This window comes from Passer montanus, unplaced genomic scaffold, assembly GCF_014805655.1.
Source record: "Passer montanus isolate IOZ18808 unplaced genomic scaffold, ASM1480565v1 scaffold145, whole genome shotgun sequence".
Classification (NCBI taxonomy): domain Eukaryota; kingdom Metazoa; phylum Chordata; class Aves; order Passeriformes; family Passeridae; genus Passer; species Passer montanus.
The window spans coordinates 185,520-213,477 of NW_024361496.1; the positions used below are offsets into that span (position 1 = coordinate 185,520).

At 52.4% G+C, this 27,958-nt stretch overlaps 2 protein-coding genes across 4 annotated transcripts in view; one reads left to right on the top strand and one right to left on the bottom strand.

Moving 5' to 3' along the window:
• WNT3 (Wnt family member 3) overlaps positions 1–6,153 on the top strand; it is a 48,854-nt gene extending 42,701 nt beyond the window's left edge. Inside the window, exons 3-4 of the mRNA XM_039700904.1 lie at positions 2,244–2,509; positions 4,970–6,153. Of these exons, the coding sequence (XP_039556838.1) occupies positions 2,244–2,509; positions 4,970–5,449 (746 nt within the window). The 3' untranslated portion in view covers positions 5,450–6,153. The remainder of the gene's footprint in view (positions 1–2,243; positions 2,510–4,969) is intronic.
• A 2,998-nt stretch (positions 6,154–9,151) lies between these two features.
• Positions 9,152–27,958, bottom strand: part of NSF (N-ethylmaleimide sensitive factor, vesicle fusing ATPase) — a 73,853-nt gene continuing 55,046 nt past the window's right edge. Inside the window, exons 13-22 of one of the 3 annotated variants that reach the window (XR_005626660.1) lie at positions 27,199–27,294; positions 26,493–26,649; positions 25,034–25,167; positions 23,524–23,590; positions 23,255–23,334; positions 15,888–16,022; positions 14,979–15,092; positions 11,153–11,208; positions 10,656–10,776; positions 9,152–10,576 (exon numbers count right to left, since the gene is read on the bottom strand). Coding sequence is in view for 2 of the 3 variants with exons in the window: in XM_039700869.1 (XP_039556803.1) it covers positions 10,558–10,576; positions 11,153–11,208; positions 14,979–15,092; positions 15,888–16,022; positions 23,255–23,334; positions 23,524–23,590; positions 25,034–25,167; positions 26,493–26,649; positions 27,199–27,294 (858 nt within the window). In the remaining variant the exon portion in view is untranslated. Of the gene's footprint in view, positions 10,777–11,152; positions 11,209–14,978; positions 15,093–15,887; positions 16,023–23,254; positions 23,335–23,523; positions 23,591–25,033; positions 25,168–26,492; positions 26,650–27,198; positions 27,295–27,958 lie in introns of all 3 variants that reach the window. The other 2 variants (XM_039700869.1, XM_039700870.1) reach the window with 2 other exon arrangements.

The following is a 27,958-nucleotide window of genomic DNA, read 5'->3' on the forward strand; positions in this document are numbered from 1 at the left end:
AGGCGGCTCTAATCCTCCCTCGGCAGCCCCTCCCCTGGTTCTGGGAACGCTGCTCCCGCATTTCATCTCTGGGAAATTCTCCCAGCTCCTCGCCCAGAGCCGGGCGAGAATTTCAAGGCGAGCGGTGTGAGCGCAGCTCGCTGCCCCCCGCCGGCACCGTGCGGGGGACACGGGGACACCGGGGACACGGGGGGCACAGGGGGTACAGGGGACATCGGGGGACACGGGGACACCGGGGACACGGGGGGTTCAGGGGGGACACGGGAGACACGGAGTCAGGAGGGACACGGGGGGCACAGGGAGGTACAGGGGACACGGGGGACATCGGGGGACACGGGGACACCGGGGACACGGGGGGTTCAGGGGGGACACGGGAGACACGGAGTCAGGAGGGACACGGGGGGCACAGGGAGGTACAGGGGACACGGGGGACATCGGGGGACACGGGGACACCGGGGACACGGGGGGTTCAGGGGGGACACGGGAGACACGGGGGGCATAGGGGACATGGGGTACAGGGGGGCACGAGGGACACCGGGGCACGGGGGACACGGGGGGAACGGGAGACACGGAGTCAGGAGGGACACGGGGGGCACAGGGAGGTACAGGGGACACGGGGGTACAGGGGACACCGGGGGGATGGGGACACGGGGAAACGAAGGCCACGGAGCAGCTGCAGGAGCCGTGTCCATTGCGGCCCTGCCCGGCAGGCACTGCCAGCCCGGCTCGGCCCAGCCCGGCTCAGCCCAGCCCGGCTCTGTCCCTGCCCAGCCCGCCTCGGCCCAGCCCGGCCCAGTCCCTGGCAGTGACCCTGCTCCCCGTGCCCATCCACACCTCCCAGGGACAGCGGAGCCACCTCGGTCCCAGAGCGACTCGCGTCCTCCCCCTGTCCCCGGGCTGTCCTGGGCTGGGGCCAGGAGGGCTCGCTGGCTCCTTGATGTGATCTGCTGTGGATCACGGCCACTCAAAGAGCCTTTGTCAGGCTGAGACCCCTCACTGGCAGCAGGGCCCTTCCACCGGTGCCCAGCGGTGCCAGTGGGAGCAGCTGGTGAAAGATCCCCCAGGAAAACCTGGCTCGTAGAGGCTGCATCCCTGCTGGCACATCGGAGATGGGAAGGGCAAGGAGGGAAGAGTTTGAGCTGAAAGGAGATGAAAACCTCAGCGGGGTGCTGCCAGCACAGCCAGGACTGAGCAGCCCTGCTTGCAGATCCCATTTGGAGCTCCCCGGGCAGGGCTGCACATTCCCACTGCTGGCAGCCACCCACAGCCACCTCCCCCGAGAGCCTGCTGGGGCTGGCATCAGCTCAGCTTGGCAAACCTGGCTTTTGGGAGCCAGGGCCACCTCTGCAGGGACACTGAGGCTGGGGAGAGGGCCTGCTGTCCCCAGGCACCAGGCAGGAGCAGGGCAGGGAGGCAGGGGACAGCTGAGAGATGGCTCCTTCGTGGCTCCTGCTCTGGAAGGAGGGGACTGGCTCCAAGGTGGTTTTCTCAGCAGAAATTTCTGATTCATCCCACATCTGCTGATGACTGCTCCCATGATCTGATCACACCAGACCCACGAGGCAGTCAGAGCCCTCCAGCCCAGGCTCCACAACCCCTGAGCTCCAGCCTCCAGCCCCTCCTGCACACTGGCACAAGGCTGGATTGACCCCAACATCTGCTCTGGATTGAGAGACCTGAGGTCTCCATCCTCACAGCTGGGCTGAAGCAGCCTGGTGTCACTGCCCATGGAGCTGCACCTCTGCAGAGCTCTGAGCCAAAAGGTGTCCCAGGGAGAAAGCTGATTCTGAGATACCAACTGTGCTTGGGAGAGCCTGGGCCAGTGCAGCCACTAGGCCAAGGTCAAACCTGTCCTCCCACAGTGTGTCCTGAATCATCCAAAACATTTCCCCAGGTCAATGAGCTCCTCCATCTCTAACCCCTGGCATGGAGCCCTTCTCTGAGTTCCCAGGCTGGGAATTGCTCCAGTAGCTCTCTCCTGAGGCCCCTCAAGCTGCTGCTGATGCCTTGTTCACCCCTGAGCTGGCTGGAATCCTGGACCCTGTGTTTGGGAGATGCTGCAGGTGTGACCCCCAGAGCTGGAGTCACACCCCTGCCCAAGGGCAACGCCGGCACCTCCCGCTCCAGGAAACCTCCATTAACGAATTAACAAAATAACTTCTGGCATTTCAGTGCGGTTGGGGTGCTGCTGGGGGAGGCTGGGAAGGAGGCACTGACCAGCGACCCTCGGGCTCTGTCTGCAGCCACTCGAGAATCCGCCTTCGTGCACGCCATCGCCTCGGCCGGGGTGGCCTTCGCCGTCACCCGCTCCTGCGCCGAGGGCACCTCCACCATCTGTGGCTGCGACTCCCACCACAAGGGACCCCCGGGGGACGGCTGGAAGTGGGGCGGGTGCAGCGAGGACGCCGACTTCGGCGTGCTGGTGTCCCGGGAGTTCGCAGACGCGCGGGAGAACCGGCCGGACGCGCGCTCCGCCATGAACAGGCACAACAACGAGGCCGGCCGGACGGTGAGTGCCCAGAGGGGACAGGATGGGTGACCAGAGGGGACAGGATGGGATCCAAGAGGGGACAGGCTGGGAGCCCAGAGGGGACAGGATGAGAGCACACAGGGGACAGGCTGGCTGTGGTCTTTGAGAGGGTCTCCAGGACGAGGGAAGAGATCAATCACAGAATCACAGAATAATGAGGTTGGAAGAGACCTCTAAGATCATCGAGTCCAACCTATGCCCTAGCACCTCAACCAGACTATAGCACCAAGTCCAGTCTTTCTTTAAACAATCTGACTCCATGTCAGAAGGCTGATTTATTATCATATTATATTATATTATATTATATTATATTATATTATATTATATTATATTATATTATATTATCTATACTAATACTATACTAAACTATAGAGAAAGGATACATCAGAAGCCTTATCCAGAATGAATAATAAGAACTCACGACTGTTTCCAGAGTCCCGACACAGCTGGACCCTGATTGGTCATTAAGTTAAAGCAATTCACATGAAACCAATCAAACATGCACCTGTTGGTAAACCATCTCCAGACCACATTCCAAAGTAGCAAAACACAGGAGCAGCAATCATAATTATTGTTTTCATTCCTCTCTGAGGCTTCTCAGCTTCTCAGGAGAAGAAATCCTGGTGAAGGGATTTTTCAGAAAATATCACAGTGACAGCTGAGGTCCAGTGGGGACAGGCTGAGTGTCCAGTCCTGCATGGACAGCCCAGTGCAGCTCCTCCTGATGGAGTGGGATCATAGGAATTCCCAGGCAGCAACTTGTTAGGATTGTTTTCCAGGGCATGGCATTTCCTCTCCCTCCAAACAGACACATGGGATTAAGAGCTAAAATATTCCTTGATTCCAGTGCAAACTTCCAGAATTCTGTTTGGGTTGATGGGACCTTAAAGCCCAGCCTGTTCCACACCCCTGGCATGGGCAGGGGCACCTTCCACTATCCCAGGCTGTTCCAAGCCCCGTCCAACCTGGCCTTGGACACTTCCACAGGTGGGGCAGTCACAGCTTCCCCAGGCATCCTGAGCACCTTCCAAAGCCATAGAAACCCAACCCCAGGCCAGCAGTGGCTGAAGAGGATTTTCCTCCCAGTGCCTCCTTCCTGCATGTTCCCTGTTACAACATTATCCCACACAATGATTACCTGGAGAAGATGATAGTCACAGCCCCATCCAACTAGAATATTCCATTCCATTCCATTCCATTCCATTCCATTCCATTCCATTCCATTCCATTCCATTCCATTCCATTCCATTCCATTCCTGCAGTCACCAAGTACCAGGGCCTCTGCCTGCCCTGGGTCATTTGCAAACCCAGTAGGACCTTTCCGACAGTGCCTGAAGCTAACACTGATATGAGTTTTCCATACCACAGAAAGTAGAGGTGGAAGGAGAGAAGCCTGACACCTTCCATCCCTCACCAAACTCCAATAATTTTATTCACAATCAGTGATTATTTTTCTCCACACAAAGGAGATTTTAGTGAAAAGTCCTGTCTGTAGGTTCCCAATTTCACACACTTTTTAGTACAAACTGTTGGACTTGGGACATAAATGAAGGGTCATTAGCAAGGAGAGAACAGGGATCAGTCTCCATCCACAGGGCTCAGAAACATCTCCAGCCCTCAGCTTCTCTGGGCTCTGACTGTCCACACACATAGCACAGGAAGGACCCCCACAAAAGGATCAGACATTGGGATTAGGTTAGACTGGATTAAAATAGATTGGATTGGATTGGATTGGATTGGATTGAGCAGCTGCCCACCTCAGCTGTGCTTTTGGAGTGTGACATCTCTAGAGACCTTTCAAGCCCCCCAGCATCTCCAACCAGCCCGTGCTTACAGAATCGCAGAACCAGAGAATATCTTGGGCTGGAAGGGACCCATAGGGATCATTGATCCATCTCCTGCCCTGCCCAGACACCCCAAAATCCCACTCTGGTCATCCCTGGCAGTACTGTCCAAACCCTCTTGGAGCTCTGGCAGCCTCGGGGCCAGGACAATTCCCTGGGGAGCCTGGGCAGTGCCAGCACCCTCTGGGGAAAAACCTTTCCCTGAGATCCAACCTAATCCTCCCCTGGCCCAGCTCCAGCCACTGACCTGTCACTGGTCACGAGAGTGAAGAGATTGATTCCATCCACTGCTCCTCTTGAGGGTGCTGAGGACCTTACTGAGGTCTAACCTGTCTCCTCTCCTCCAGCTGAACAAACTAAATGCCCTCATACGTCCCCTCCAGACCCTTCCCTATCCTTGTGGCCTCCTTTGGACGCTCTCTAGTGGCTTAATGCCTTTTTTTATGTTGTGGGCCCAAAACTGCCCCCAAAACTCAAGGTGAGGCTTCCCAGACCGAGCTTAGCTCAGACATTTAAGCCCAGGTGGCACAGGCGGGCGATGGAGAGCAAACCCCGTGTTCCACCCACTGCTCTGACCGTGCTCTGCCCCGCACAGACCATCCTGGACCACATGCACCTCAAGTGCAAGTGCCACGGGCTCTCGGGGAGCTGCGAGGTCAAGACCTGCTGGTGGGCCCAGCCCGATTTCCGGGCCATCGGGGACTACCTGAAGGATAAATACGACAGCGCCTCGGAGATGGTGGTGGAGAAGCACCGCGAGTCCCGCGGCTGGGTGGAAACTCTCAGGGCCAAGTACGCGCTTTTCAAGCCGCCGACGGAGCGGGACCTGGTCTACTACGAGAACTCCCCCAATTTCTGTGAGCCCAACCCGGAGACGGGCTCCTTTGGGACGAGGGACAGAACGTGCAACGTCACCTCCCACGGCATCGACGGCTGCGACCTCCTGTGCTGCGGGCGGGGCCACAACACCCGGACTGAGAAGCGCAAGGAGAAGTGTCACTGCATCTTCCACTGGTGCTGCTACGTCAGCTGCCAGGAGTGCACGCGGGTCTACGACGTCCACACCTGCAAGTAAGCACAGGTGGGTCTGCACTGGTGGAGGGGGCTCCAGAGCAGGGCTGAGGGGTCCCTCAGCCCCGTGGTCAGCCCCACACGTGGCCTCACGCTGCAGAGGATGGCACAAAACTCCTGGTGGCCCCAGCCAGGGCACCGAGAAGACTCTGGGCACCTCACCCAGGCGAGGTGTGACTGCTGGTCCCTCGGGCAGGACAGACTGCCTGGGGAGGGCAGGACACGACAGGGAGGGCAGGGACAGGACAGGGAGGGCAGGGACAGGACAGGGAAGGCAGGGACAGGTCAGGGAGAGCAGGGACAGGACAGGCAGGCAGCAGAGACCAGCAAGGCACAGCCCCACGAGGCAGAGCTGCTGCCACAGCAGCCCCAGAGCTCCCAGATCTGTCCTGCTCCACAGGTCCAGCCCCTGCAGGCACCAACAGGGGGGTTCAGGTGGAAATGGATGGTTCACAGTGAAAGCTCCCCCAGCTGCTGCTGTCCTGGTCTCAGCAGATGCAGTGGGCAGAGGAGGAGCCCCCAGCCCAGCCCAGCTCCCTCCTCCCTGCTCCCAGGTGATGCTGGAGAACCAAACCTGTCTGAGCACACCAACAGAGCCCACTGGTGGTTTCTCCTTCCCCTCCCCTCTGTCCTCTCTGCTCCCCCTGCCCCACACCTCCCATGGAGCACTGCAGGAAGGCAGAGCCCAGAGCTGACCCTCTGCACCTGGCCCAGGACAGGAGCAGGGCACAGGGCACTGCTGCCACCTCCTACAGGGCACAGCATCGTCCCAGCCCCTCCTCAGCGTGCAGCTGCCCAGCATCAGGGCAGTACCTATTGACTCTGCATTCCCTAACATGACTTTACACCCCAGAGGGAGCTCAGGGATCTCTCTGGGGACAGGTTACCTGCCAGGTGAGCTGCTGCACCAGCTCTGAACGTGAGAGACTCCAGGGAGAGAAGAAATCTCTGTCCCAGCCTCCTTGTCTGCCTTCCCTCCAGCCAGGTGTGGCCACACAGCACAAAGCCGGGCAGAGCCCTCCCCTGCCAGGGGATTTACTGAGCTGTCAGCAATCATCCAGGAAGCTCCTGTGCCACGAGCAGGGATTTGGGCCACATTCCCCCACATCCCACAGCCCACAGCCCATCCCATGCAGCAGAACCAGTGTTTGTCCCGCCCTGCTCCCCAGGCCACCCCTGTCCCTGAGCACATCCCCTCTCCCTGGGTTACCTCCTCCAGGAGGACTGACCTGTGAAATTAATAAATAAACACTCCCTCTGTCCTGGTGGGCTCCAGGACCTACAGCCATGCTCAAACACAGCCCAGACAGTGAACTCCAGGGAGTGGGGCCACTGGGGCTGGGGCTGCTGCTCCACTCTCCCTTCTCCTGGGAGTGAGACCCCTGCAGCTGCACAGAGCAATACAGGGGAGAGACCCCTGGCAGGGAGCAGGGGGCCCTCAGGCAGAGCAGAACCCCAGGTCCCTCCCTGCAGAGCTCCAGATCCCTTCAGAGCAGCCTTTGCTCCCGAAAATTCAAATCCCATAGAGCTCCAAAAGCCTCCCCCAGCCAGAGCCACGCCGTCCTCTGATATGCATCTATTTAAAGTATATATTAAATCCATGTCTGGAAAGACTCCCAGTACCCGACTTTAAACAAAATCCCTTCTTTGTTTGTTTGTTTTTTAATCAAGAAAAGGTATTTAATATTAAATAGAACATTTATTGCCTTGTAATTATTTTACTGTAGCCAGGTATTCTAGCACTGAATGGAAGATCTTTTTCCATCAATCTGCTGTATCCAAAGTTTTGTATAAAGTTGTAGAGGTCGATTTTTTTTTTATTTTATATTCAGAAAATTTCTCTTTTTATAAGCATTATTTATTATACAATGTATATACTTGAGTTAACTAAGATTATATATTATATAAATATATATATTTGGAGAAAAATATATTTCAACTTCCATTTTTTGTGGTACATCATTAAAGAAAAGGTAAAAATTCAAAAATATGCACTTGCCAGCTTGTGTGGTTTGGCTCTGAGGGTCCTGATGAACAGCTACAGAGCAGTGGGTCATGTCCCAGCTGCTCATGGACAGGGACAGCCACGGAATCATGGAATCCCAGAGTGGTGTGGGCTGGAAGGGACCTTAAGGGTCACATAGTTCCACCTCCCTGGCATGGACAGGGGTATCTGTTAAAGGAATCGAGACAATGATGGCCAAAAATTTTTTTTAAAAATTTTAAAAAGAAGCGATTTTACAGCTGAATGCTGAGATTTTGGTTCAGGGAGTGCCAGGGCACAGTGTGCACAAGTGACATTCAGCACAGAGTCATGGAACCCGTGGGGTTGGAAAAACCCTTTAGGATCATGGAGTCCAACCATTACCAGCACTGCCAAGGCCACCACTGAGCCCTGTCCCCAAGTGCCACATCCACACAATCCTTCCAGGGATGGGGACTCCACCCCTGCCCTGGGCAGCTGTGCCAGGGCTGGACAACTTCCCATGGATAAATCTCCCTGAAATCCCATCTAAACCTGCCCTGGCCCAGCCTGAGGCTGTTCCCTCTCCTCCTGTCCCTGTTCCCTGGAGCACAGCCCGACCCCCCCGGCTGTCCCCTCCTGGCAGGAGCTCTGCAGAGCCAGATCAAATTAAGCAATGGATAAAGATCCAATTAAGCAATGGATCCAAGAAGGCTCCAGACTTTGCACACTCCCCAGATGTGACAGGCTGTCTCTGAATCACCTTCCAACACTTTGGACAGACCAAGGTCCACATTTTCTCATATAAAAACTCATTCTCCTGTCCATGAATAATTCTGTGGGTGTTTCTGCAGCATCCCCCTTGCATCAGCCATGCTTTTAAGTGCACACAGTTTTCCACTGCACTGGCCTCAAATGCACCTGTCTGAAGGGCAAAATATAGAATCACTCATATTCTTGTCTTTATCCCCAAATTACTCACAAAGCCACCCCATGGATCCAGTGCATGGCCAGGGTGTCTCTGCTGGTGCCACCACCCCTGACATGTCCTCACCAGAGCACCTGGCCCATGGAGGGTTCTGGACTTCACAGCTCTGGGGGTAAAGCTCTCCCTGACTGCCCCAAACCTTCCTCCACCCCACACTGCGCCCCAAAACCCATCCCAGCACCTTCAAATCTGCCTCTGGTCAACAACTCCATTTCAGGGACACGTTTCTGGAAAGTTCAAGATGAAACAGGGTAAGGAAGGGGGTGAAGAATTCAGCCCTTACACTGAAAGCAATAGTGTGTATTTATTGTACATTTAAAGCCCCTCTACTACAAGGAGAACACACAGGTGGTGTGAAGGTGCTGCCCTCCCTTGTGCCAGCTGCAGGGAAATCTCAGATGGACATCTTGGAACAGAGGTTGGAGTGGCTCAGGTGTCACACCCAGCAGCCCAGTCTGGTTTTCCAGCCTTCCCCAGGGGTGGGATACTTTCCATGAATAATGGAAATGAATAATTTCCATGGATCCCCCCACCCCACACACACAGACACACATGAGACCTCCTCAGCCCTGCAGAGCCCACACAGCTCCAGAATGGGCTGGACCAGGGTCCTCTCACTAACTTCTACCCAGGCTGGGCTAAATTCAACCCATCCACACTCAGGCACACTCTGAGCACCCCTCTGGCAGCAGCAGCAGCCCAGGAGCAGCTCTGCCCCTCACACACACCAGCAGCAGACACAGATGGCACCCAGGTCATCACAAGGAGTTGTGCTTTTTATTGAATCCATTGAATGTGCAATTAAACCAGATATTTATTCATCAATATAGTTTTCTGGACACAGACACGATAAGGTTTTACATCATTTACTCTGAAATATAAGTTACTGTGTGCTGCTGTCACTCAGACTGGCAGAGGGAAGGGAGGAACAAATAAATTCACAAGATCCTACACAAAATGAGAGGGAACCACCACTGGGACTCACAACAGCATCACAACACAACAGCACTGCCAGAGGAGCAGAGTGGAGTGCCTGGAACACTCCGACTGCTGTGAGCACACTGAGGACAACAGGACCTCCACCTGGGCCTGAAGGACGTGGGGCACCCTCCTTCCCTGGGAACACCCCTCTGCATGCCACTGCTAGCCCTTACAGTGGGTCTGCTCGAGTTTAGGAAGCTACACTGACTAACATCTGCTAAATGGCTTTGATTTCATGCCCCACCACACTGAGGTATGTTCCAGGAACCTTCTGGAAGCAGTGGAGCCCAGGGGAGCAGCCTCAGCATCTCCCTGAGGCCTCAGGAGACGGGAAGGAGCGAGGAGCAAGGTTTGATACATTCCTTTATTTCAGTGCAAAAACATGGCAACACACATCTCGTGCACCTGCAGAGCTTGGCTTCCTCTCTGTCTCTAAGGAGGAATTTCAACCTTTGGTAACATGGCAGGAAAAAGGGATAAAATGAGGCTGGAGGATACCAAAGCTGCCAACTACAGGAGCTCAGGAAGAGCTGGAGGCTGGAACCAGCACTGCTAAAACTGTTGTTGGATTAACAGCAAGGTTTGATGCCTTAAATACTGGATTTGGAAATTTCCTCTACTCTGATCAACCCTTCCCTGCCCTCTTCCAGTCCCCAGTGCCACCAGCAGTGTCCCATCAGGCCCCAAAATACCTGGATATAAATAAAGTGGCTGCAGCATCCAGCACTCCTGGAGCTGGACTCCTCTGGGCTCTGTCTGTGGGGCTGGGGGGCACCACAAAAAGCTTCACCTGACCAGGGTCAGACAGAGCAGTGCTCCAGCATCCCCCCACCACACTGGCAGGATTATTGGAAGCCAGGATCTCTTTCCTACTGCAGGAATGCTGGACACAAGTGAGGGTCAGCCCCAAACCTCACAGGACACTGCCCCTGCTCACCCCAAAACGCACAGAGACAGAAGCACGGTGGTCCAGGAGACACTTCCACATGACATCAGGATATGAAAGACAAAGAATAAAGGTACTGTATTGCACTACACATGCAGGTTCCACATGGGGCTCTGGGGATCAGGGGAGCATTTCACTTTGTCCAGTGTGTTGAGCACAGAAGAGTAAAGATCCCAGTGTTTGTTCTCCAGGTTGGTCACTTTTCCAGCTGTTGATCTTGCACTTGGTCCACCTTCAGTCTAGGGTAGGGACTCTTGCAAAAGAAGCCAAATCCATCAGGAAAGCATCATGCACATGTATAAAGCATCAAGCACACACTGGAACCCACTCACATGTAGCCAGGATAGATAGTGGTGTGAGTTTCCCCAGCACAGGTACTGCCCTACATGTATTAGAAAGTCATTCTCTAGGAGATGCCACTGTCCCACTGGGCTCAACTACTCCCTGTGGCACCTATGGGGAAAGAGTAGGACATCCTTCTCTCAGACAGCAGACACAAGAAACCAAAAATTCCAGATTTTAGATAAACAGCTGGATTTTAACTCAAGCAGAATCTCTTTTGATTTACTTTAGTTAAAGAAAGGTAAATTTTGGCCCACACTTTAAAAGTCAAGGGCAAATTCAGAAAAGTAGAGAATTCAGGCATGCAGGTTCCCAAACCTTCAGGACCTCCCCCCTCCCAAATTGCTCTAAGAACTGATCAGATACAGCTCTGACAATACAGAGGGGCCAACAAGGAGAGCAGATCCAGCCCACTGGCTCCCCTCAGAGCAGCTCATTTCTGAGCAGAAAAGAGAATTTAAGCACTGCTTTAAAATAAAGTACTTACGTTCCTTCTTCTCTCAGGAGAGCCAAGAACTTCTTCACCCGATACTCAGGATCCATCTAAACACCAAAGCCAAGAGATCCCCATTAGTGCCAGAAAACCCTCCAAGCAGCCAAAAAAGAAAGCACAGAATCATGGAATGTTCTGAGTTGGACAGGACCCACAAGGATCATGGAGTCCAACCCCTGGCCCTGCCCAGACACCCCAACAATCCCACCCTGGGCATCCCTGAGAGCTCCTGGAGCTCTGGCAGCCTCCAGACCATTCCCTGCGGAGCCTGGGCAGTGCCAGCACCCTCTGGAGGAAGAACCTTTCCTGAGATCCAGCCTGACCCTCCCTGGCACAGCTTCAGCCATGGCCTGGGTCCTGTCACTGGTCACAGAGAGCAGAACTGGGGCCACAAAGGCTGCTGGAGCTGTGTTTGCTTGGCCTGAGCAGGGACCAGCCTGGCTGGGCAGGAGCTCTGGCGCTGCCAGGGCAGGCTCAGCCCTGCACCCTGAGAAAAGGTGAGTGGCACAAGCTGTGAGTGCTCACAGGGCAGGAGGTGGGAGCACACACAGGCTCCTCACACCCACACCCTGCTGCCAGTTCCAGCCAGGCCCACTCCAAGGCTGCTTCCATGCACCCCTTCCCAGGACTGGGGCAGCAAATCACACAGGAGGAGAGGACTGAGGATGTTCTGAGGGCTCCTTTCCCCCCAGAGGTGCAGCACAAACCTGAGCCAGCACAGGGCTCCAGAAGGGGCAGCACCAGTGAGTGCTGTGCATCCATAAACCAGGAACAGCCCCCAGGAGCAGCCCTGCCTCCCCCAGGACAGGGACAACAGGGATGGGGGTTCCCATCCCCCAAATAAAGCAGGCAATATTCTGTGGTGATCTTTCAAAGTTCCCATGAAAGTTAAGATGCATTAAAGACAAGCAGCTTAGATTAAGTTTTATTTATGCTGATTAAGCTTTATTTATGCTAAACAGAAGTTACCAAATCAGGAAAGCCTGGAGGTGCCAGAAGGGGCTTTTGGGAACACTGCCTGACTCACCCAGGCTCAGGAGGAGACCTTGGCTTTGGGAGTGCTGCCAGCAAGGCCCAAGAGCAACAGGCAGGGAGAGGAAGGAGGAACCCTTGGAGAGAGCAGCCAGCAGCAGCCAGGGCAGGCTGAAGCCAGTGTGGGACCCAGGAGCACTGGAGCTGGCCCTGCCCTTCAGCCAAGGCCACTGCCAACACTTGTGGATTCACGTGGCAAACCCTGAGTGCAGCCAGGGATCAAAGGCACAGAATCATTCCAGTGTACACAAATGACCAAAGGATGTGACACAAAACACAAGCAGCTGGACAATGAAGAAAGCAAAGAACAGCAATAACAGAGTCTGGGGGAATGAGGCTGCCAGAAATTGTGGGGTTGCACAGCTCATAAACAAGGTTAGAATTCACCCAGGGCACCAGAGCAGTTCAGGTATCCCAAGAAAGGATTTTGATAATTGGGGGTCTGGTTCACTGTGACTTTAGTCTGAAACACACTGGAAGTTATTTGACCAGCTCAGGGATCCCTGCAGAGAGCTGAGGGTGGGGTCACTGCTTTAACAAAACAAAACCCACCACTAGATTCAGAGGAAGACACAATGTGCACATTTTTTACAAAGAATTCAGTCACCTGGCATCTAATCAGCTGAGCTCTGAGAAATTGCATCCATCACTTGGAATTCTTAAGTGATTCCAGACTGAAATCTGAAAAGCTGTGGTACAGCTCAGTGAAAACAAGCTGCAGTGCTGGATTTCTTACCTAGTGCAATTGTGCTTTCCTGTAAGGGCTGGCAGATCCCAGCTCTCTGTGGGCTCCAGTGCTCAGATCCCAGCTCTGCTCCCTGAGAGCCTGCACTGCTCTCCTGTATTTATAGCAGTTCAGCAGATGGAGTCATGGAAACACCTCAGACCTTTTGGAACAGAGCTGGTTCATATTTAGCTGCCGTATGCTGCTACCTCTGCTGTTACACAACCACCTGAACCCAGTGCCAGAGGAGGAACCACCCTGCTGCCAACCCTCCATGGGCAGCAAAGGGACACCCTCAGTGGCTCTAGGGACAGTGGCAGCACTTGGTGCTTGATGTTCAGTGTGTGGGAAAGGGCACAGGCCCAGCTCTGCCTGTCCCCTCCCAGCCTGGCTGGTCCTGCACTCACCTACACAACAATGGTCTGCTGAAAAAAATTAACACCCGAGAGCAGCTTGCCTGCACAGCCTCAGCAGAGTGAGGACTCTGTGTCAAGTGTCACTGGTCACAGGATCATGGAACACCCTCAGTGGGAAGGGACCCACAGGAACCATCCAGAACACCTGGACCTGTCCAGACACCCCAACAATCCCACCCTGGGCATCCCTGGCAGTGCTGCCAAACCCTCCTGGAGCTCTGGCAGCCTCGGGGCTGGGATCATTCCCTGGGGAGCCTGGGCAGTGCCCAGCACCTCTGGGGAAGAACCTTTCCCTGATATCCAACCTAATCTTCCCCACACCCAGCCCCAGCCGTTCCCTGGCTCCTGTCCCAGAGCAGAGATCAGAGCTGCCCCTCAGGAGGAGCTGCAGCCCCACTGAGCTCTGCCCTCAGCCCCCTCTGCTCCAGCTGAACAAGTGACCTCAGCTGCTCCTCCACACCCATCCCCATCCTCAGCTCCCTCCTGTGGACACTCTCTAATTCCTTTCTACCCCTATGACACTGTGGTGCCCAGAACTGCCCCCCAGGAACGGGCACAGGGGCCAGGCTGGGGACAGGGCTGGGTCACCACTGCCACCTCAGAACTTGGTTTACAGAACATTCAGCTTTGGAAACAACCAGCACTTCAGCAGAAAGCAGCACAAGAGCATGTCCTGTGTCAGAAGAAGGGAGCCATTGTCAGGGCTCAGGGAGCACAGCAGAGCCCTGCAGCCCCTGAAGGCCAGCACCCCTTAAACACATTTAATACATGTGAGCAATGACTTACTGACTTGCCTCTAGGTATGGAATTAAAAGCCAAGGAAGAAGAGGAAAAAGTAATCTAGATAAATGACTTTATTCCCTGAGGTGACATGCAGTCAGAGCACATCCTCAGTGCTGAGCAAGTTTTAACAGAATTGTGAGGAGTGAACAGAGGGGTACACGACTCGTCTGCTCTGAACTACAAGTCTCTTCACTTCTGCCCTGCCTCTGCGAGGAAGATCTGAGAACAGCTCACTCAGCTGCACTAAATCCATTTGATGGGAGCAGAGGGGGGGCTGGGGGAGCACTGGGATGTCAGGGGAGGATTAGGGCTGCACCCTCAGCCCGTGTCAGCATGAGCAGGAGCTTGCTGGCTGGCTCCAGGCATGGGTGCTGCTGCGGGGGAGGGCTCAGAGCTGCATAGTTCTACCCTCTGCAATTATTTTCTTTAAAGTGCTGAAAGTGGTAAATAAAGAGAAGAGCAGCTGAAGAGCCTGACAGATTTATCTTCTTCAGGGAAAGAGCACATACACCTGCACAGGCACCTTCTTCTTAAAAAAAACCAAAAACCTGAGGTGATTGCTATCTGCAATCTTAACATGCTGGGTGGAGAAAAGAAATTCCATGAAAGGTGAGTTAATCCAACCCCTCCCATAGCCAGATGCTCTGAAGTGCAGCTCTGAACAGCCCATGGGCACGAGGGGGATTGAAAGATCTCTGTGGACCAAAATGTGGTGATTTCTTTGTTCTGAACATTTCCCCTCACTACAACTCTTTTCCCAATTAAACCAATGCAAAGGCTCCCTCCCACACCAGGGCTCTGCAGAGAAGGGAACCTCCAGGAGTGCTCTAGGACCCCAGACCTTCCTGTAAGGAACCATTCCTACCTGTAAGGACATTTCTATCAGCATCAGCAGCTTCTTGATCCCGATCCACACCGGCTTCCCTTTGACGTTCTGAGCAATTGTGCTGCGCTCCTTGTCTTTGAAGTTACCCAGGAGCTGGGGGAAAAGCATTTTAAAAAATCAACAACAGGACACTGAGAGTAGGAATAATGGTACCTACCTTGGGAGAAAAGGAATGGGAAGCTAGAAGCATTTACTAGCTGAGAAGGAAATTTTGTTGCAATGTATCTTAGACAACACAAAACACAAAAAAAATTCTTTAATTCCCTGATGGTTTGTTCCATAATACCCCTTATCCAACAGTTAGTACTGTGCTTTTATGCTGCACTCCAGGTCTTCTCCAGATCAGGGTCTACAAGGAAACAATGGGTCAAGCCACAGGGAGTTTCCACAGCTGCTGCAGAAGTGTCTGTGTCTCTCAGGCTTCGGTGACACCACCCTGGGACAAGTTTGCCAATGGCACCAAAGATTTGGCTATTCAGTTTATTTTAACAGCCTTCAGTACTCACTACAACTCCCACTAGGGCACAGAATAAGGGGACACTGAAGGCAGGAATTTATAAAGAACTTTTAATTCCTCAGCACCAAACACCTTCAGCTGATGCTGTTCCAATTCACCAGAGCACCCTCTGGGCACATTCAGTTTAAGTGTCCCAATTATACTCATTACCCACTTCCCTGCCCTTGGAATGCTTCAATCCAGACCACAAACCTCTCCCCAGACCTACTGTTCTCTAATTTTGCCTTAATTTAATTCATGAAAAAGCAAATTGAAAAGCCTCAGAACTGCTCTGTTATGACATGATGACAAGCGGGGTGGTGTTACCAGACACAGCTACTGCAAAATCCCTCACGTTTGGAGTCTTTTGTCATCTTTGAACTTCTGCTCACCTCTAAAGCCTCCATGAGCTGCTCCCCTGTGGCAATGTTGGGCACGTGGATGGTGGTGCTGAAGGCATTCAGCATCTCCATCTCCTGCAGGACGTCCTTGCGGCTCGTGGTGCCGATGATCAGGAGCTTGCGGCCCTGTCCAGGCAAGGGAGCCACAGTCAGGAAAGGAAAACCTGGAGAGAACCAGCCTGGGGAAGGTTCAGCTAACTACAAATGATAAATGGCCATTTAAAAACCCACTTCAAATAAAATTAATGGGATTAAATCTGTCAGTAATTGAAGTCGCCAACAGCAGCCACAGGAGACCAGGATCAGCTCTCGGAGCAATGCCACCAACAGGGTCCAAGAATTATGGTGCACAAAGCCCCACCACACTCACAGCTCCTTCTGAACCCTGCATTATAAATAGCTGGATCCTCATTAAATTTAAAAGCCTGAGCAAACTCCCACTCCCAAAAGCTGAATTACAAATGACTTCTCGGGGGAACAGCCTGTCTTTAGGACTCTGTGGGTACAGTGAATTCCCTGCTCCTGCACAGGCAGTTCCAGTGGATTTCCAGCTCAGCCTTTTGAGCAGAGGCTGCTGTGAGTCCCTGAGTTCCCCCTGCAGCTGTACAGGACAGTCCCACTCCAGCAGGCTCCAATTCCCAATGCAGAATGCACAAAGTCAGCCCAGGCAACAACAGGGTTTATGAATAATAGAGCAAGTTGTGGAAAACATCAGCTGCAAATGCAAATCCACTGCTGTTTGTTCACCTTGCAGAGCCCTTTCCACTGCTATTGGAATTTCCCTGAGCAGGGTTTGGACACTGATCAATAGTGGCTGACAGCAGGAGCTGCTGGGATTGTCAGGCAAGATCATCAATCCCTTTTCTGTCCCAGCACACAGGGAGCCCATGGGCTGGAGGGACCTGGCTGGCCAAGGGCCCCCCTATTTTGCTGTCCAAGAAGTTTGGCTGAGGCTCCAGGAGTGAAGGGAATGTCCAGTGCCCACCTAGAGGGTGCTGGGCACTGCCCAGGCTCCCCAAACAGCTTCAGTGCTGCACAGCTGAGGTACCAGGGCACAGAGGAAGCCAAGGACAGACTCCTGACCAGGACTGAGGCCTCCAAAACACAGAGCAACCCTCCTGCAAGTGCTGAACACCCAGACCCATCTGCTTCACAAGTGGTTCTCCTAAAAACTTGTTCATTACTGCATGGAACTCTCAAAATCCTGAACAGCTTGGGCAAGGGTCTGTGCTAATAACAGTTTCCCATGAACTATGAGCATTTAAGAGGGGAAAAAACTGCTCAGCTGCACCCAGGCAGTGTCTGTTCCCCAAATATAGCTCCCAGCATGTGCACAGTGCCTGGCACACTGATCAGGCATCAATCAAGGGGATAACTACCTCAGAGAGGCTGCCTGAGGGATGCTGCTCTCATACATTAATGAAGTCTGTGCCTGATTACAATAAAAATGGAATTTAGCTTGGAGTTTCACCAGGGAAGGACACAGGCAGCACAGGAATGCCACAGTGAGGGGAGTTGTACCTGCTGGCACTTCAGGTGTCCATGACTGATGTCAGCCTTTCCTGGCCAGCTGCTGGAGCCCAGATGACACATTCCCCTTCCCAGGAATGCTGCCCACCCTCTGGACTCATCCAGCAAACATTCCCTGGCCCAGCTGGCCAGTGCCACCCTGAGTCAGCTGGACCCAAAGGCAGCAGGGCAGTGGGAGGTGGCTGCACACACAGAAAGGGCTCTAAAGCCCTGGGGCACTGAGGGAACCACTGGCATTGCTCCCTGTGGGAATTCTGTGGGAACACCAACTCAGTCTCACTGTGTGTGACCACTGGGACAGATTTACAACAGGAAAAGAGCAAAGCAGGATCATCATTCTGCCATGTGAACCCAGGAGTTCCTTTCTGTTCCAAATACAACTTCAAATCCATCACTTCCCTGCTGGGGGTGTTCACCTGGAGAAGGGAAGGGCCTGGGGACACCTTAGAGCACCGTCAGTGCCTAAAGGGGCTCCAGGAGAGCTGGGGAGGGACTGGGGACAAGGGGGAATGGCTCCCACTGCCAGAGGGCAGGGATGGATGGGATATTGGGCAGAAATTGCTCCCTGGCAGGGTTGGCAGGCCCTGGCACAGGTGCCCAGAGCAGCTGTGGCTGCCCCTGGATCCCTGGAAGTGCCCAAGGCCAGGCTGGGTGGGGCTTGGAGCAGCCTGGGACAGTGGGAGGTGTCCCTGCCATGGCAGAGGTGGCACTGGAGGGGCTTTAAAGTCCCCTCCAACCCAAACCATTCCATGTTTCTGTGATTCTGTTTAGTTGGAGTAGAGAAAGCTCTGGGGATGAAATAGGGAATAATTTCCCTAAATAGATCCTTGATAAAAACAGAGAGGTTTATAAAATCATAGCTGGTGTAGAGGGGATGAGGGAGAGACTGCTGCTCATCATCAAAGAAACCAGGGAGCACAAGGAGGAGTTCTCAAACATCAGATAAACTGAACTAAAGGGTGGCTGCTCTCACCAACAGCTCAGCTGGACTCAGGCACGCACAGTGCTAAGAATGGAAAGGCTTAACAAGGTTGAAAAGCACCAGGATGAGTTTCCAGAGGGCAGATCCATCAGCAATTTTTAGATATTTCTGTTAAAATCTATTCCCAGGTCCCTGAACCACTGACGTGGTTGGGAGCTCCTCAGAACAGATGGCTACTCTGTAAAAGTGCTTCAAATTTTTAACAGCTCCACCCAAAAGATCCTGATTTTTCCCTGCTTTCCTCAGAAGAAGCCATGCCTTCAACTCCCTGCTTTAAACCTGACCCCTGGAAAGCAGCCACAGTGACCTGACAGGGCAGGAGCCCCTCGAGCTCCTCCAACTTTGAGGCAACCCAACAAACAAGTCAGAACCCCCAGGGCAGCACTGCCTGCCCCAGGAATTATGGAGGCAGCAGGAAAAGCCATCAGACTGAAAAAGCTGCCCCCACCCAGCTCCTCTGCACTGATTTCCTGGGATTTGTTCTTGTTCCAGGACCCCAGAATGGCTCTGGCTCATGGTGCCACTCCCTGCTCCTGCAGGGTCATCCCAGAGCACACAGCACAGGGTTCATGTACTGATGATGCTGTCCCACTTTCAGAAAAATTCACTTTTTTCATCCTTAAGTTCTACAGCAGCCATGGTGAAGGCAATGTGCCACGTGTCCAGCCCACAGAAAATCAGGATTCAATCCAAACTTCCAAAAATCAGGCATAACATGTGAGTAAATTACCAAGGAAGGAGGAACAGCTTTGGGTGATTTGGTGTCAGCTTCACAACCAGGGCAGCTCCAGCCCAGTTCTTCCACCACCAGAGATCACACACAAGCACAGCCTTAGACCTGCATTCATCCTGTCCATTTTTAGGCAAAGTGCCCCAATTTGGAGCCCAAGGTCCCTCTGTGCTGACAGGGGGACAGAACAGAGGTGTGTGTCCTGCCCTGCTGCCTTCCAGAGGAGGATGAGCCCAGAGCTGACCCCTCTGCTGCAGGGGTTTCACCTGACTGAAGGATGCTCTCATGCACACAACTGTGGGACTTGAAGAAGCCTCTTGAACCAACTAAATATTCCAGGATGGATTTCTCTACCACAGCAGCCACTTCCCAGCAGGCACATCCCTGCCCAGGGGGAACCACAATATGACACAGTCACAGACCCTGCTGTGAGCAGCTGCAGCCTCAACACCTCAGTGGAGTCCCCACCTACAGAATTTCAGCAAATCCAGCCAGCCCCAGGCCAGGGGAGCCTGAGCTCTGCTGGAAGCAGGCACTGGTGACACTGAGGTGCCTCTGTCACCCACCAGCTGCCCAGAACCCTTGTACACCTTTATCCTTGTGTTTGGGAATTCCTCACATACAAAGGGAGAAACACAATTCCCCAGGTTTGTGCACATAAAAGTAACATCACTGGTGACTGGAATTGCTTCCAATTCACACCAAGTTATGTGGAATCAGGAATGCACCTGGGATTACATCAAACAAGGAGATTATTTCCCTGTAACTTTCAAAGCCTCCAGTGTCCCAGTGAGAAAAGGGGCTGGGGAGCAGTGGAAGGGCAGCTCCAGAAGAGGGTGTTCCTTCAAGAAGAAGGGTTGGGAGCTCTAGGAGAAATGGAAGGACATCCCCAGGCATGAATCTGACCTTGAAATTGGGGCTGGGGGCTCTGGGAGCAGTGGAAGGGCAGCTCCAGGAGTGGGTGCCCCTGGAGGGAAGGGGCTGGGGGCTCAGGGGCAGTGGAAGGGCAGCCCCAGGGGCAGCCCCAGCAGTGGGTGTCCCCTGGAGGGCACCCTGCCCAGGCAGACATTCCCTGAGCCTGCCCAGCCCGCTGGGGATGCTGAGGGTCCCTCCTTCCCTCGCAGGCTGATTGTTGGGAAGCAGCAGGGAGGCACATGTGAACTCGGTGGGGCTGGGGAGAGCCTCCAGCCCCGTGTGACTCTGCATGTAGATGAAGCAGCCCCGGCTTTGGGAGCTGCTGCTGCTCAGTTCTCAGGGAAGGCTTTTTCTCCTGCTTGGCTCCCTGCTGAGACAGCCCTTTTCAGCCTTTCCATCCCCCAGTCCCTGCTCCTGCACAACACAGGCAAACTTGATTGAATTAAAGACCCAAGAGAACATGGTTTATTTTCTTCTCTTCAAGGCATTTCAGAAAAGATTTTTAATTGGTTTAAAAAAAGATGCTGAACAAAATGCAATGGTTTTCAGTCCTCTTGAAGCAGCAGTAACAGATAGCACTATTTAACGCTGCTGAGTGAACCACAAGCAGGAGCTGTGACTGGCAATTTAAAGCAAGCTCAGAGAGGTTTCTAGTTTATTTAAAGTCTAAAGTGTTTACCCTCAAAAGAAAACCAGAACCTTCAAGTGTTTGCCCTTCCCACACCACGTTCCAATAATCCAGCCTGGGAGGAAGAGTGGAGCTTGGGAGGCAGCTTCAATTCAACACAGACATGCACCTCGATGCATAATTAATAACATTTCATCCCAGAAATGCTTCTCTTCCACACAGAGCCTGCAGTGATTGCAGGGAGCTGCTTGCACATCAAGAATATCCCTGCAAGTGACGTGACACCCCAGTGAATTCATAATCTGGGCCACAGCAGTGGGAGCAGCCGTGGTGACAGGACAAGGGGGAACGGCTTCCCCCTGCCACAGGGCAGGGACAGATGGGCATTGGAAGGAAATTCTTCCCTGTCAGGGTGTGGAATGGAACTCCCAAAGAAGCCCTGGATCCCTGGAAGTGCAGGGGGTGGAATGAGATGGGCTGTAAAGACCCTCCCAACCCAAAGATTAAATCAGCTTTTAAATCAGCTCAGTATTTCAGGCACCCCCCAGGAGTGAAGCACTGAAGCAAAGGGTAACAGGTATTGTCTCCCCAGCATCCTGCCAAGATTTCCTCTCAGCACAGGGATGTCCCAGGACATCCCATTTTTACAAGGAATGATGCTAAACCATGATCCCAGTCCCACAGAAACCCACAGTGCTTTGAGCCCATGCAGGTCAGTCCCAGTGCTGCTGATGCACTTAGAGCCTGTACCTGCACCTCAGATTCCAGCAACCCCCTGAGATTCCCTCCAAAGAAACTGCTCCTCAAGGCAACTTGTAACCTCAGAGGGGTCTTGGAAGGTGTTGATTAACCCTCAGGATTATTTCCATCATGGGTTTCTTACCTGAGTTCAAAACCCCCAAAGGGTCTCTGTGCCCAAATCCAGCCCTTTTACCAGTAAACTGTCACAGCAGAAAAGGCCTTTCCTGCACAACTCTATTTCTTACACACAGCTTTGGGTTTTTAAATGCCCAAGATCCCCACATGCCATGGCTATCCCAGGGAACTCACTACAAACACACCAGGAAGAGCCCTGTCCCCAGAAGTGCCAGAGCAGGGCAGCCCAAAGGAGCCAGCTCACCCCATGTCCTGATTCCCACAAAGCCAACACTAGACACTTAAAAAATAAATAAATAAAATAAAACCCCACATGATCAATCAACCAGTGACATTTCCTCAGCAAACTCACTCTCTACTCTCCAACAATTTATGGCTTAAGTCACCATAATATTGGCTGTCAAGGCAGAGTCTCCCAGCCCCCAGGGCATTTCAAACCCTGCTGAGCACAAATCTCTGCAACAAGTGCAAACTTGGCAAATATCTGTGTCCTGCTCTTGGGAGCCCCAGGTGCCACCCAAAGGGCAGCCCAGCAGCAGCACACATTCAGCATGCAATGGGCAAATGGACAATTGAATACTTTAAGTTCCTGTGAAAGCTGAGCCAAATCAAGTTCTGTTTTCCCTACTGATTTCTGGGAACAGCCATGTCCTGGCACTGTGGAACAGCCTGCAGCAGGTCAGTGATTACAGGAGGTGAGGGCACCAGGAATGGCTGTGCTGCTGCACACAGGCAGCTGCTCTGTTCCAAGCATGTGATAAAACTTGGATGCTGTTGTGTTACAGACTTCACATGGCCTAGAAAGCTCACTGGGAAAATCTTTGTTCTCCCAGGCTGACAGTCACACGGGGAACTCAGGGCCTGTGGCATTACAATTTAGTTCAAAGTCCTGGATTTGAAAGGTCTTTTCACCAAACTCTCTAATGAAAACAACACTCACACACAGGCTCCTGTGCCAGGATATTAAACATGACAAAAAACTGACTTCACCCAGACTGTGCTTCTCTGCTTTTTCCTGACATCAACTTTCAAGGTGTTCCTGTTAGGATGTTATTTATTCATGCAGATCTCTGACACACAGAGCAGAAAGGCAGTGAAGGACAGGGAAATGGCAAACAAGAAAGGAGGCTCAGCCTGCCTGTCTCACCCAGCACGAGCTGCAGAACCCTCAGCACTTGTGATGTTCCTAAATCTCATCGAGCACAGAGTGCAAACAGACAGGATCAGCACGAGACAAGATCTTAAGCTTCCCTCAGTCATTGTAATTAACACCTGATCATTTCAAGTTAAGAACAAATTAAACCCTTGACAACCACAATCACAGATTAGACAGAAATTGATCTATAAATAGGGAGGGAGCACGTGGCTGAGCCAGGGGTGGATCTGGCCTGAACAGCTCCTCAGAGGGCACAGCTGGCACAATTCAGTTTACATGGTGAAGGTTAAACTGGTTTCCTCAGTCAGTATTTTTAGGACTAACTGCAGAAGATACAGCCCCCAGTAATTCGATATTTCAAGCTGAATCCCTTGTGGTTATCCTAGAAATGTCCAAGTGAATGAAGAGCAGCAGGCTGGGATTAACATGGCTGACTCAGACAAAGCATTAACACCACAGGCAGCTCTCAGGCAGCCACAGAGCTCCCACTGTCCATTCCTGCAGGAACAGGGACAGTCCCACTGTCCCATCCCTGCCTTACCTGAGGGGGGGCTTTCTTCAGCAGCACCAGAAGGGCTTGCAAGACCAGGTTGGAGAAGCGAGGTCCAATTGGGACATAATCTGAAAGGAAAAACTCATTTTAATGTCCTTGGAGCAGATGCACATTTAAGCCACTTCATTGCATCAAAACCAGTTCAATGGCCCTGAAGTAAATGGTTCCAGATAATTTCCAGTTTGCACTGTTTCAACATTGCAAATACATCAATACTTCTGCAGCAGCCAGCACAGCTCTCCCTCCTCCTGACTCACCTAAAAGTCGCTCAATGTCGTCCACAACAACACAACTGAGCTGGGACTTGTAGGCATCATCAAAGATCTGAAAAACAGTGAAATATCTCAGTGCTAAACCTCAGCCACAGGACTGTGACAGCCACAGCTGGGCCTGCTGATGTGGGTTCAGCTGAACACAGCAGCACTGAGAGGAGTAATCTGAGAATGAAACAGGTGGGTAATGAGAGATCAGGCTCCCTGCAGGCAATAAAACACTGCCATCTCCACAAATTTGGTTTATTTATTCATTTACCCCCCACCCTTGGCAACAAGCAGCTGCCCTGAGGTTCACTGGAAGACAGGGAGAAACCAGCACCATTTCTCTGTTTTAGGAGCTGGGGCAACACTGATAATGTCACACACACACAGAGAACCTCCCCAGCTGTAACACAGCTGTGAAGCTCTTCTCCTCAGGCTGGATATTGGGCACTGTGCAGAACAGCAGCCTGCAGGGAGAAGGGACTGACTTAGCTGTGGATCTCAGCCCCAGTCACCCCTCCTGGAGCAGCAGAGTGCCCTGCACAGCTCTGGGTGTGAGCAGGAGGCAGCTCTAAGGACAGCAGTGGTGCTGCAGCCCTGCCTCCAGCAAACCCTGACTCCAGTGAATCCAAAGGCTCCTTTTGCATCCAAGTCACAAACTGGACCTCCACTGCTTCTCCTAAGAACCTTCCTGCCCTTACAAACTCTACCACCCTGCACCAATGTGATCAGAGTAACATTCAGCTCACATGCTCCATTCAGTACCCATCACCTGAAGAGTAAGTGCTGGGCTGCTCCAGGAAATGAAAATGTTCAACACATTCACATTCCCTGGCTGCCCAGGTTGTTAAACCTTCTGTTTAAATAAAAACCCCACCCCAGCATGGGTCCCAGTCCCACACAGGCAGATCTGTTCCTCCAAGTGCAGCCCTAAGCACTTCCTGGCTCCCCCTCCACAGGCAGAGCTCCAGCCCTGCTCATCCCAGATCTGTTCTCATGCACTGTTGGCCAGGATCACACACCACAACTGAGACTTGAAACCTTCCCTGAGACACTCAGTGCCAGTGCCACAAAAACATTGTGACAGGAGTCTGGCATGACAGGACAGGAGGAAATGGCTCCCACTGCCAGAGGACAGGGTTAGGTGGGATATTGGGAAGGAATTGTTCCCTGGGAGGGTGGTGAGGCCAAGGCACAGGATGCCCAGAGCAGCTGGGGCTGCCCCTGGATCCCTGGCAGTGCCCAAGGCCAGGCTGGACAGGGCTTGGAGCAGCCTGGGACAGTGGAAGGTGTCCCTGTCATGGCAGGGGTGGCACTGGGTGGGCTTTAAGGACCCTCCCAACCCAATCCATTCTACAATTCTGTGATACATTCAACTTTATAAATAAATACATGCAGGATTTCCAGACCCAGAGAGCTGAAAATACCATGCCAAAGGTAATTCACCTTTCCCTGCAGGAGAGAACCAGAACTGGGCTGTCAGCAGGCACAGGGGATGACACACACGTACCTTCTTCATGGCCTGGCACTTGGCTGTTTCAGAAAACCCAATCATCTTATCAGGAGAACAGATCTTGATAAAGGGGAAGTTGGATTCTTCTGCTATTTTTGCTGCTAAAGCAGTCTTCCCACTGTGGGGGGGTCCTGAAGCAAAGGACAAACAAGGAATAAACAAGGGAGAAAACAGCTCTGACAATGCTCAGTGTGAATGACACTTAGGGTATGTTTGAATTCCATCCAGAGGCATCTGCAGTGTGAAATGAATGTTTTTCCTGCTTGCAGAAGGAGCAGACTAGCTCCTGGTGCAACCCAATCCTCCTCATGAAGGCAATTAATGGAACTACTTGAGCATATGCAGAATGATGTGCCATGACACAAAAGGGGGCATTACACTTTCTGTAGGAGCAGCCATGGCACCAAAATGTGTGAGTTTGTATTTTGGATAAATTTCTTGAGCTTATGTCCTGTCTCAGTATGATCTCTGCTGGCACCTTGGCAAACAAGCCAGCAACAGGCACACCAGGGAAACACTGGCAAAGACAATTTGTTATTTGCCTGAATTCACACCAGGATAATTCCGAGACCAAAGACACACCTGAATCCATGTGGCCAACATGAATCAGTTTGGAAGGACAGAAGAAATTGCTGGGCACTAACATAAGGAATTACTCAGGGTTAACTCCAAGGCTACATACTACAAGCAACAGTGGTAGTGCATCTTTTTGGACTTTGGGAAAGGAAAAAGGGAAGAGATAAATAACAAATTCTACTCCAACATAACAAATTCTCCTCCAAAACTTGTAACACAGATACTGGAACCAGTTTCCAATATCTGAAAACTCCCCTTAGGCAGAACAGTCTGGATAGAGGGGATCCACCTTTAACTGACAGAGAACCCAAATGTGGCTGTTTGAACTCAGCTAATTGCACTGATGAGCTCTCCAGTGACTTCAAAGAGAATTTAGACAACTGACTCAGCTAGAGACAGCTCCACTGTAAACCAGCCAAATGCAGGCTCTTCACTGGGTACATTTTGGTTATTTGGAGGGTACATTTTGGCTATTCACTGGGTACATTTAGGTTATTCATTGGGTACATTTTGGTTATTCACTGGGTACATTTTGGTTATTTAGAGGGTACATTTTGGTTATTCACTGGGTATATTTTGGTTATTTAGAGGGTACATTTTGGTTATTCACTGGGTATATTTTGGTTATTCACTGGGTACATTTTAGTTATTCACTGGGTACATTTTGGTTATTCACTGGGTACATTCCCTTCTCCCTCATTCCAAGCACAGGATCCCTTTGGCTGAGCAGCCAGTTTTGATATCCAAAGCAGTTTCACCCAAGCAAACTGAAAGAGCCCAGTTCCATTCCTCCCGCAGGTGTTTCCTGCAGGTGCAGGATGCCAGAGGTGAGCAGGAGCAGCCTCCAGAGGGGATTTCCCAGCTGTTTCCCCAGCTGTACCTTCCAGCAGGACGCTGACCAGGGGAGTGCGGTCGCTGTTCTTGGTCTGCTGCACCAGCAGCTCCCCATCATCCAGCACCCTCGTCACTGGGTCCCCCCACTTAATGATGCCATTCATGATGTAGCTGGCATAGTCCTCCTGGTTGGTTCCAAATGCCTGTAGGAGAGAGGGAACACTTCTTTTAGCAAAAAAAGAATTTCATCTCATTGAAAAACCATTAAACAAACAAAAATGACCAGGAGCAAGGCTCTGGAAGATGCTGAAGTGAGACAGTCACAGCCTCTGGTGACTCACAGCATTCCAGCTCAGAGGGCTGAACCAGGCATGTTCAGAATCATCTTTTCGTAGGCCCTCACAACCAGTTCTAGTCAGTGCAGGTTACCAGTGTGCTCTGACTCCACACTGTGTGGAGATAATTCCCAGAAATGAGGCTTAAACCTCCTCCTACAGCCCAGGGTAAAGCTGTCACCCAGGAACTGAAATGGCCTAAAAGGGAAAGCTGTGACAAGGAGAAGAAACCCCCAGCTGTTCTTTATCTGTTCTAGCTCTCTTTATGACCCTCTGGGCAGCAACAGGCACACAGAGAGCTCAGAGCTCCCATCTTCACAACACAGGACATGCCAGTGCTGTGTGACCCCAAAGGAAGTGTCCCTCCCATATGACTGCACTGGTGGCTGTTCCTGCAGCCCCACAGTGCTCACTTACTGGTTTGATATCGTTCTCCAAGGATGCAAAGAAGTCTCCTCTGGTCACTCTCAGGCTCTCTGCCTTCTCCATGTCCACCTCCACTTTGTTGCTGGCCTAGAAAGGCAATAAAGGGCACTGAGGTGCAGCAGCACCACCCAGCTCCCCCCAGCCTCCCTCCACAGCCCCAGCCCTGTGGGCTCAGTAAGAAAAATGCTTCTGTGGGGGCATTTGGGTACCCCTGGAGCCATGCCCACCTCCAAGAGCCACACCCCAGCCCCACAGGGCCACTCAGGGCAGCTGTGCCACCCCAGTGGGTGATGCTGAAGTGCAGAGGAGCTCTGTGACCCCCATTTCAGAGAAGCCACCCCAGCTAAGAACAGCACTGGAGCTCTGGCCCACCCTTGCTGCTGCTGTGCTGCAAAGCAGGAGTCGGTGAGGCTCAGACTGGTGCCAGTGTGGGACTGACCTCAGCCCAGCTCAAACTTGTAGAACCTACTGGGATTACACAGGTACCCTTTGGAGCTGGGAGCTAAGACAAATAAACTACATTTAACCCTCAAAGACTCGTCTCAGACATTCACCTCCAACAGGGATCTGCAAGAACAGAGTGCACCAGAGCATGGGAGAAAAAATAACAATAAAAACAATGACATCATGGTTGTCTTGAGAAGCAGCAATTGCAGCCCCTAAACAGCCACCACAGGACCCCAGCCTGGGCAATCCTGCTGTGCCAGACACAAACCTGCAGCCAGAGGATGGCTGAAATGAGAGTCCCTTC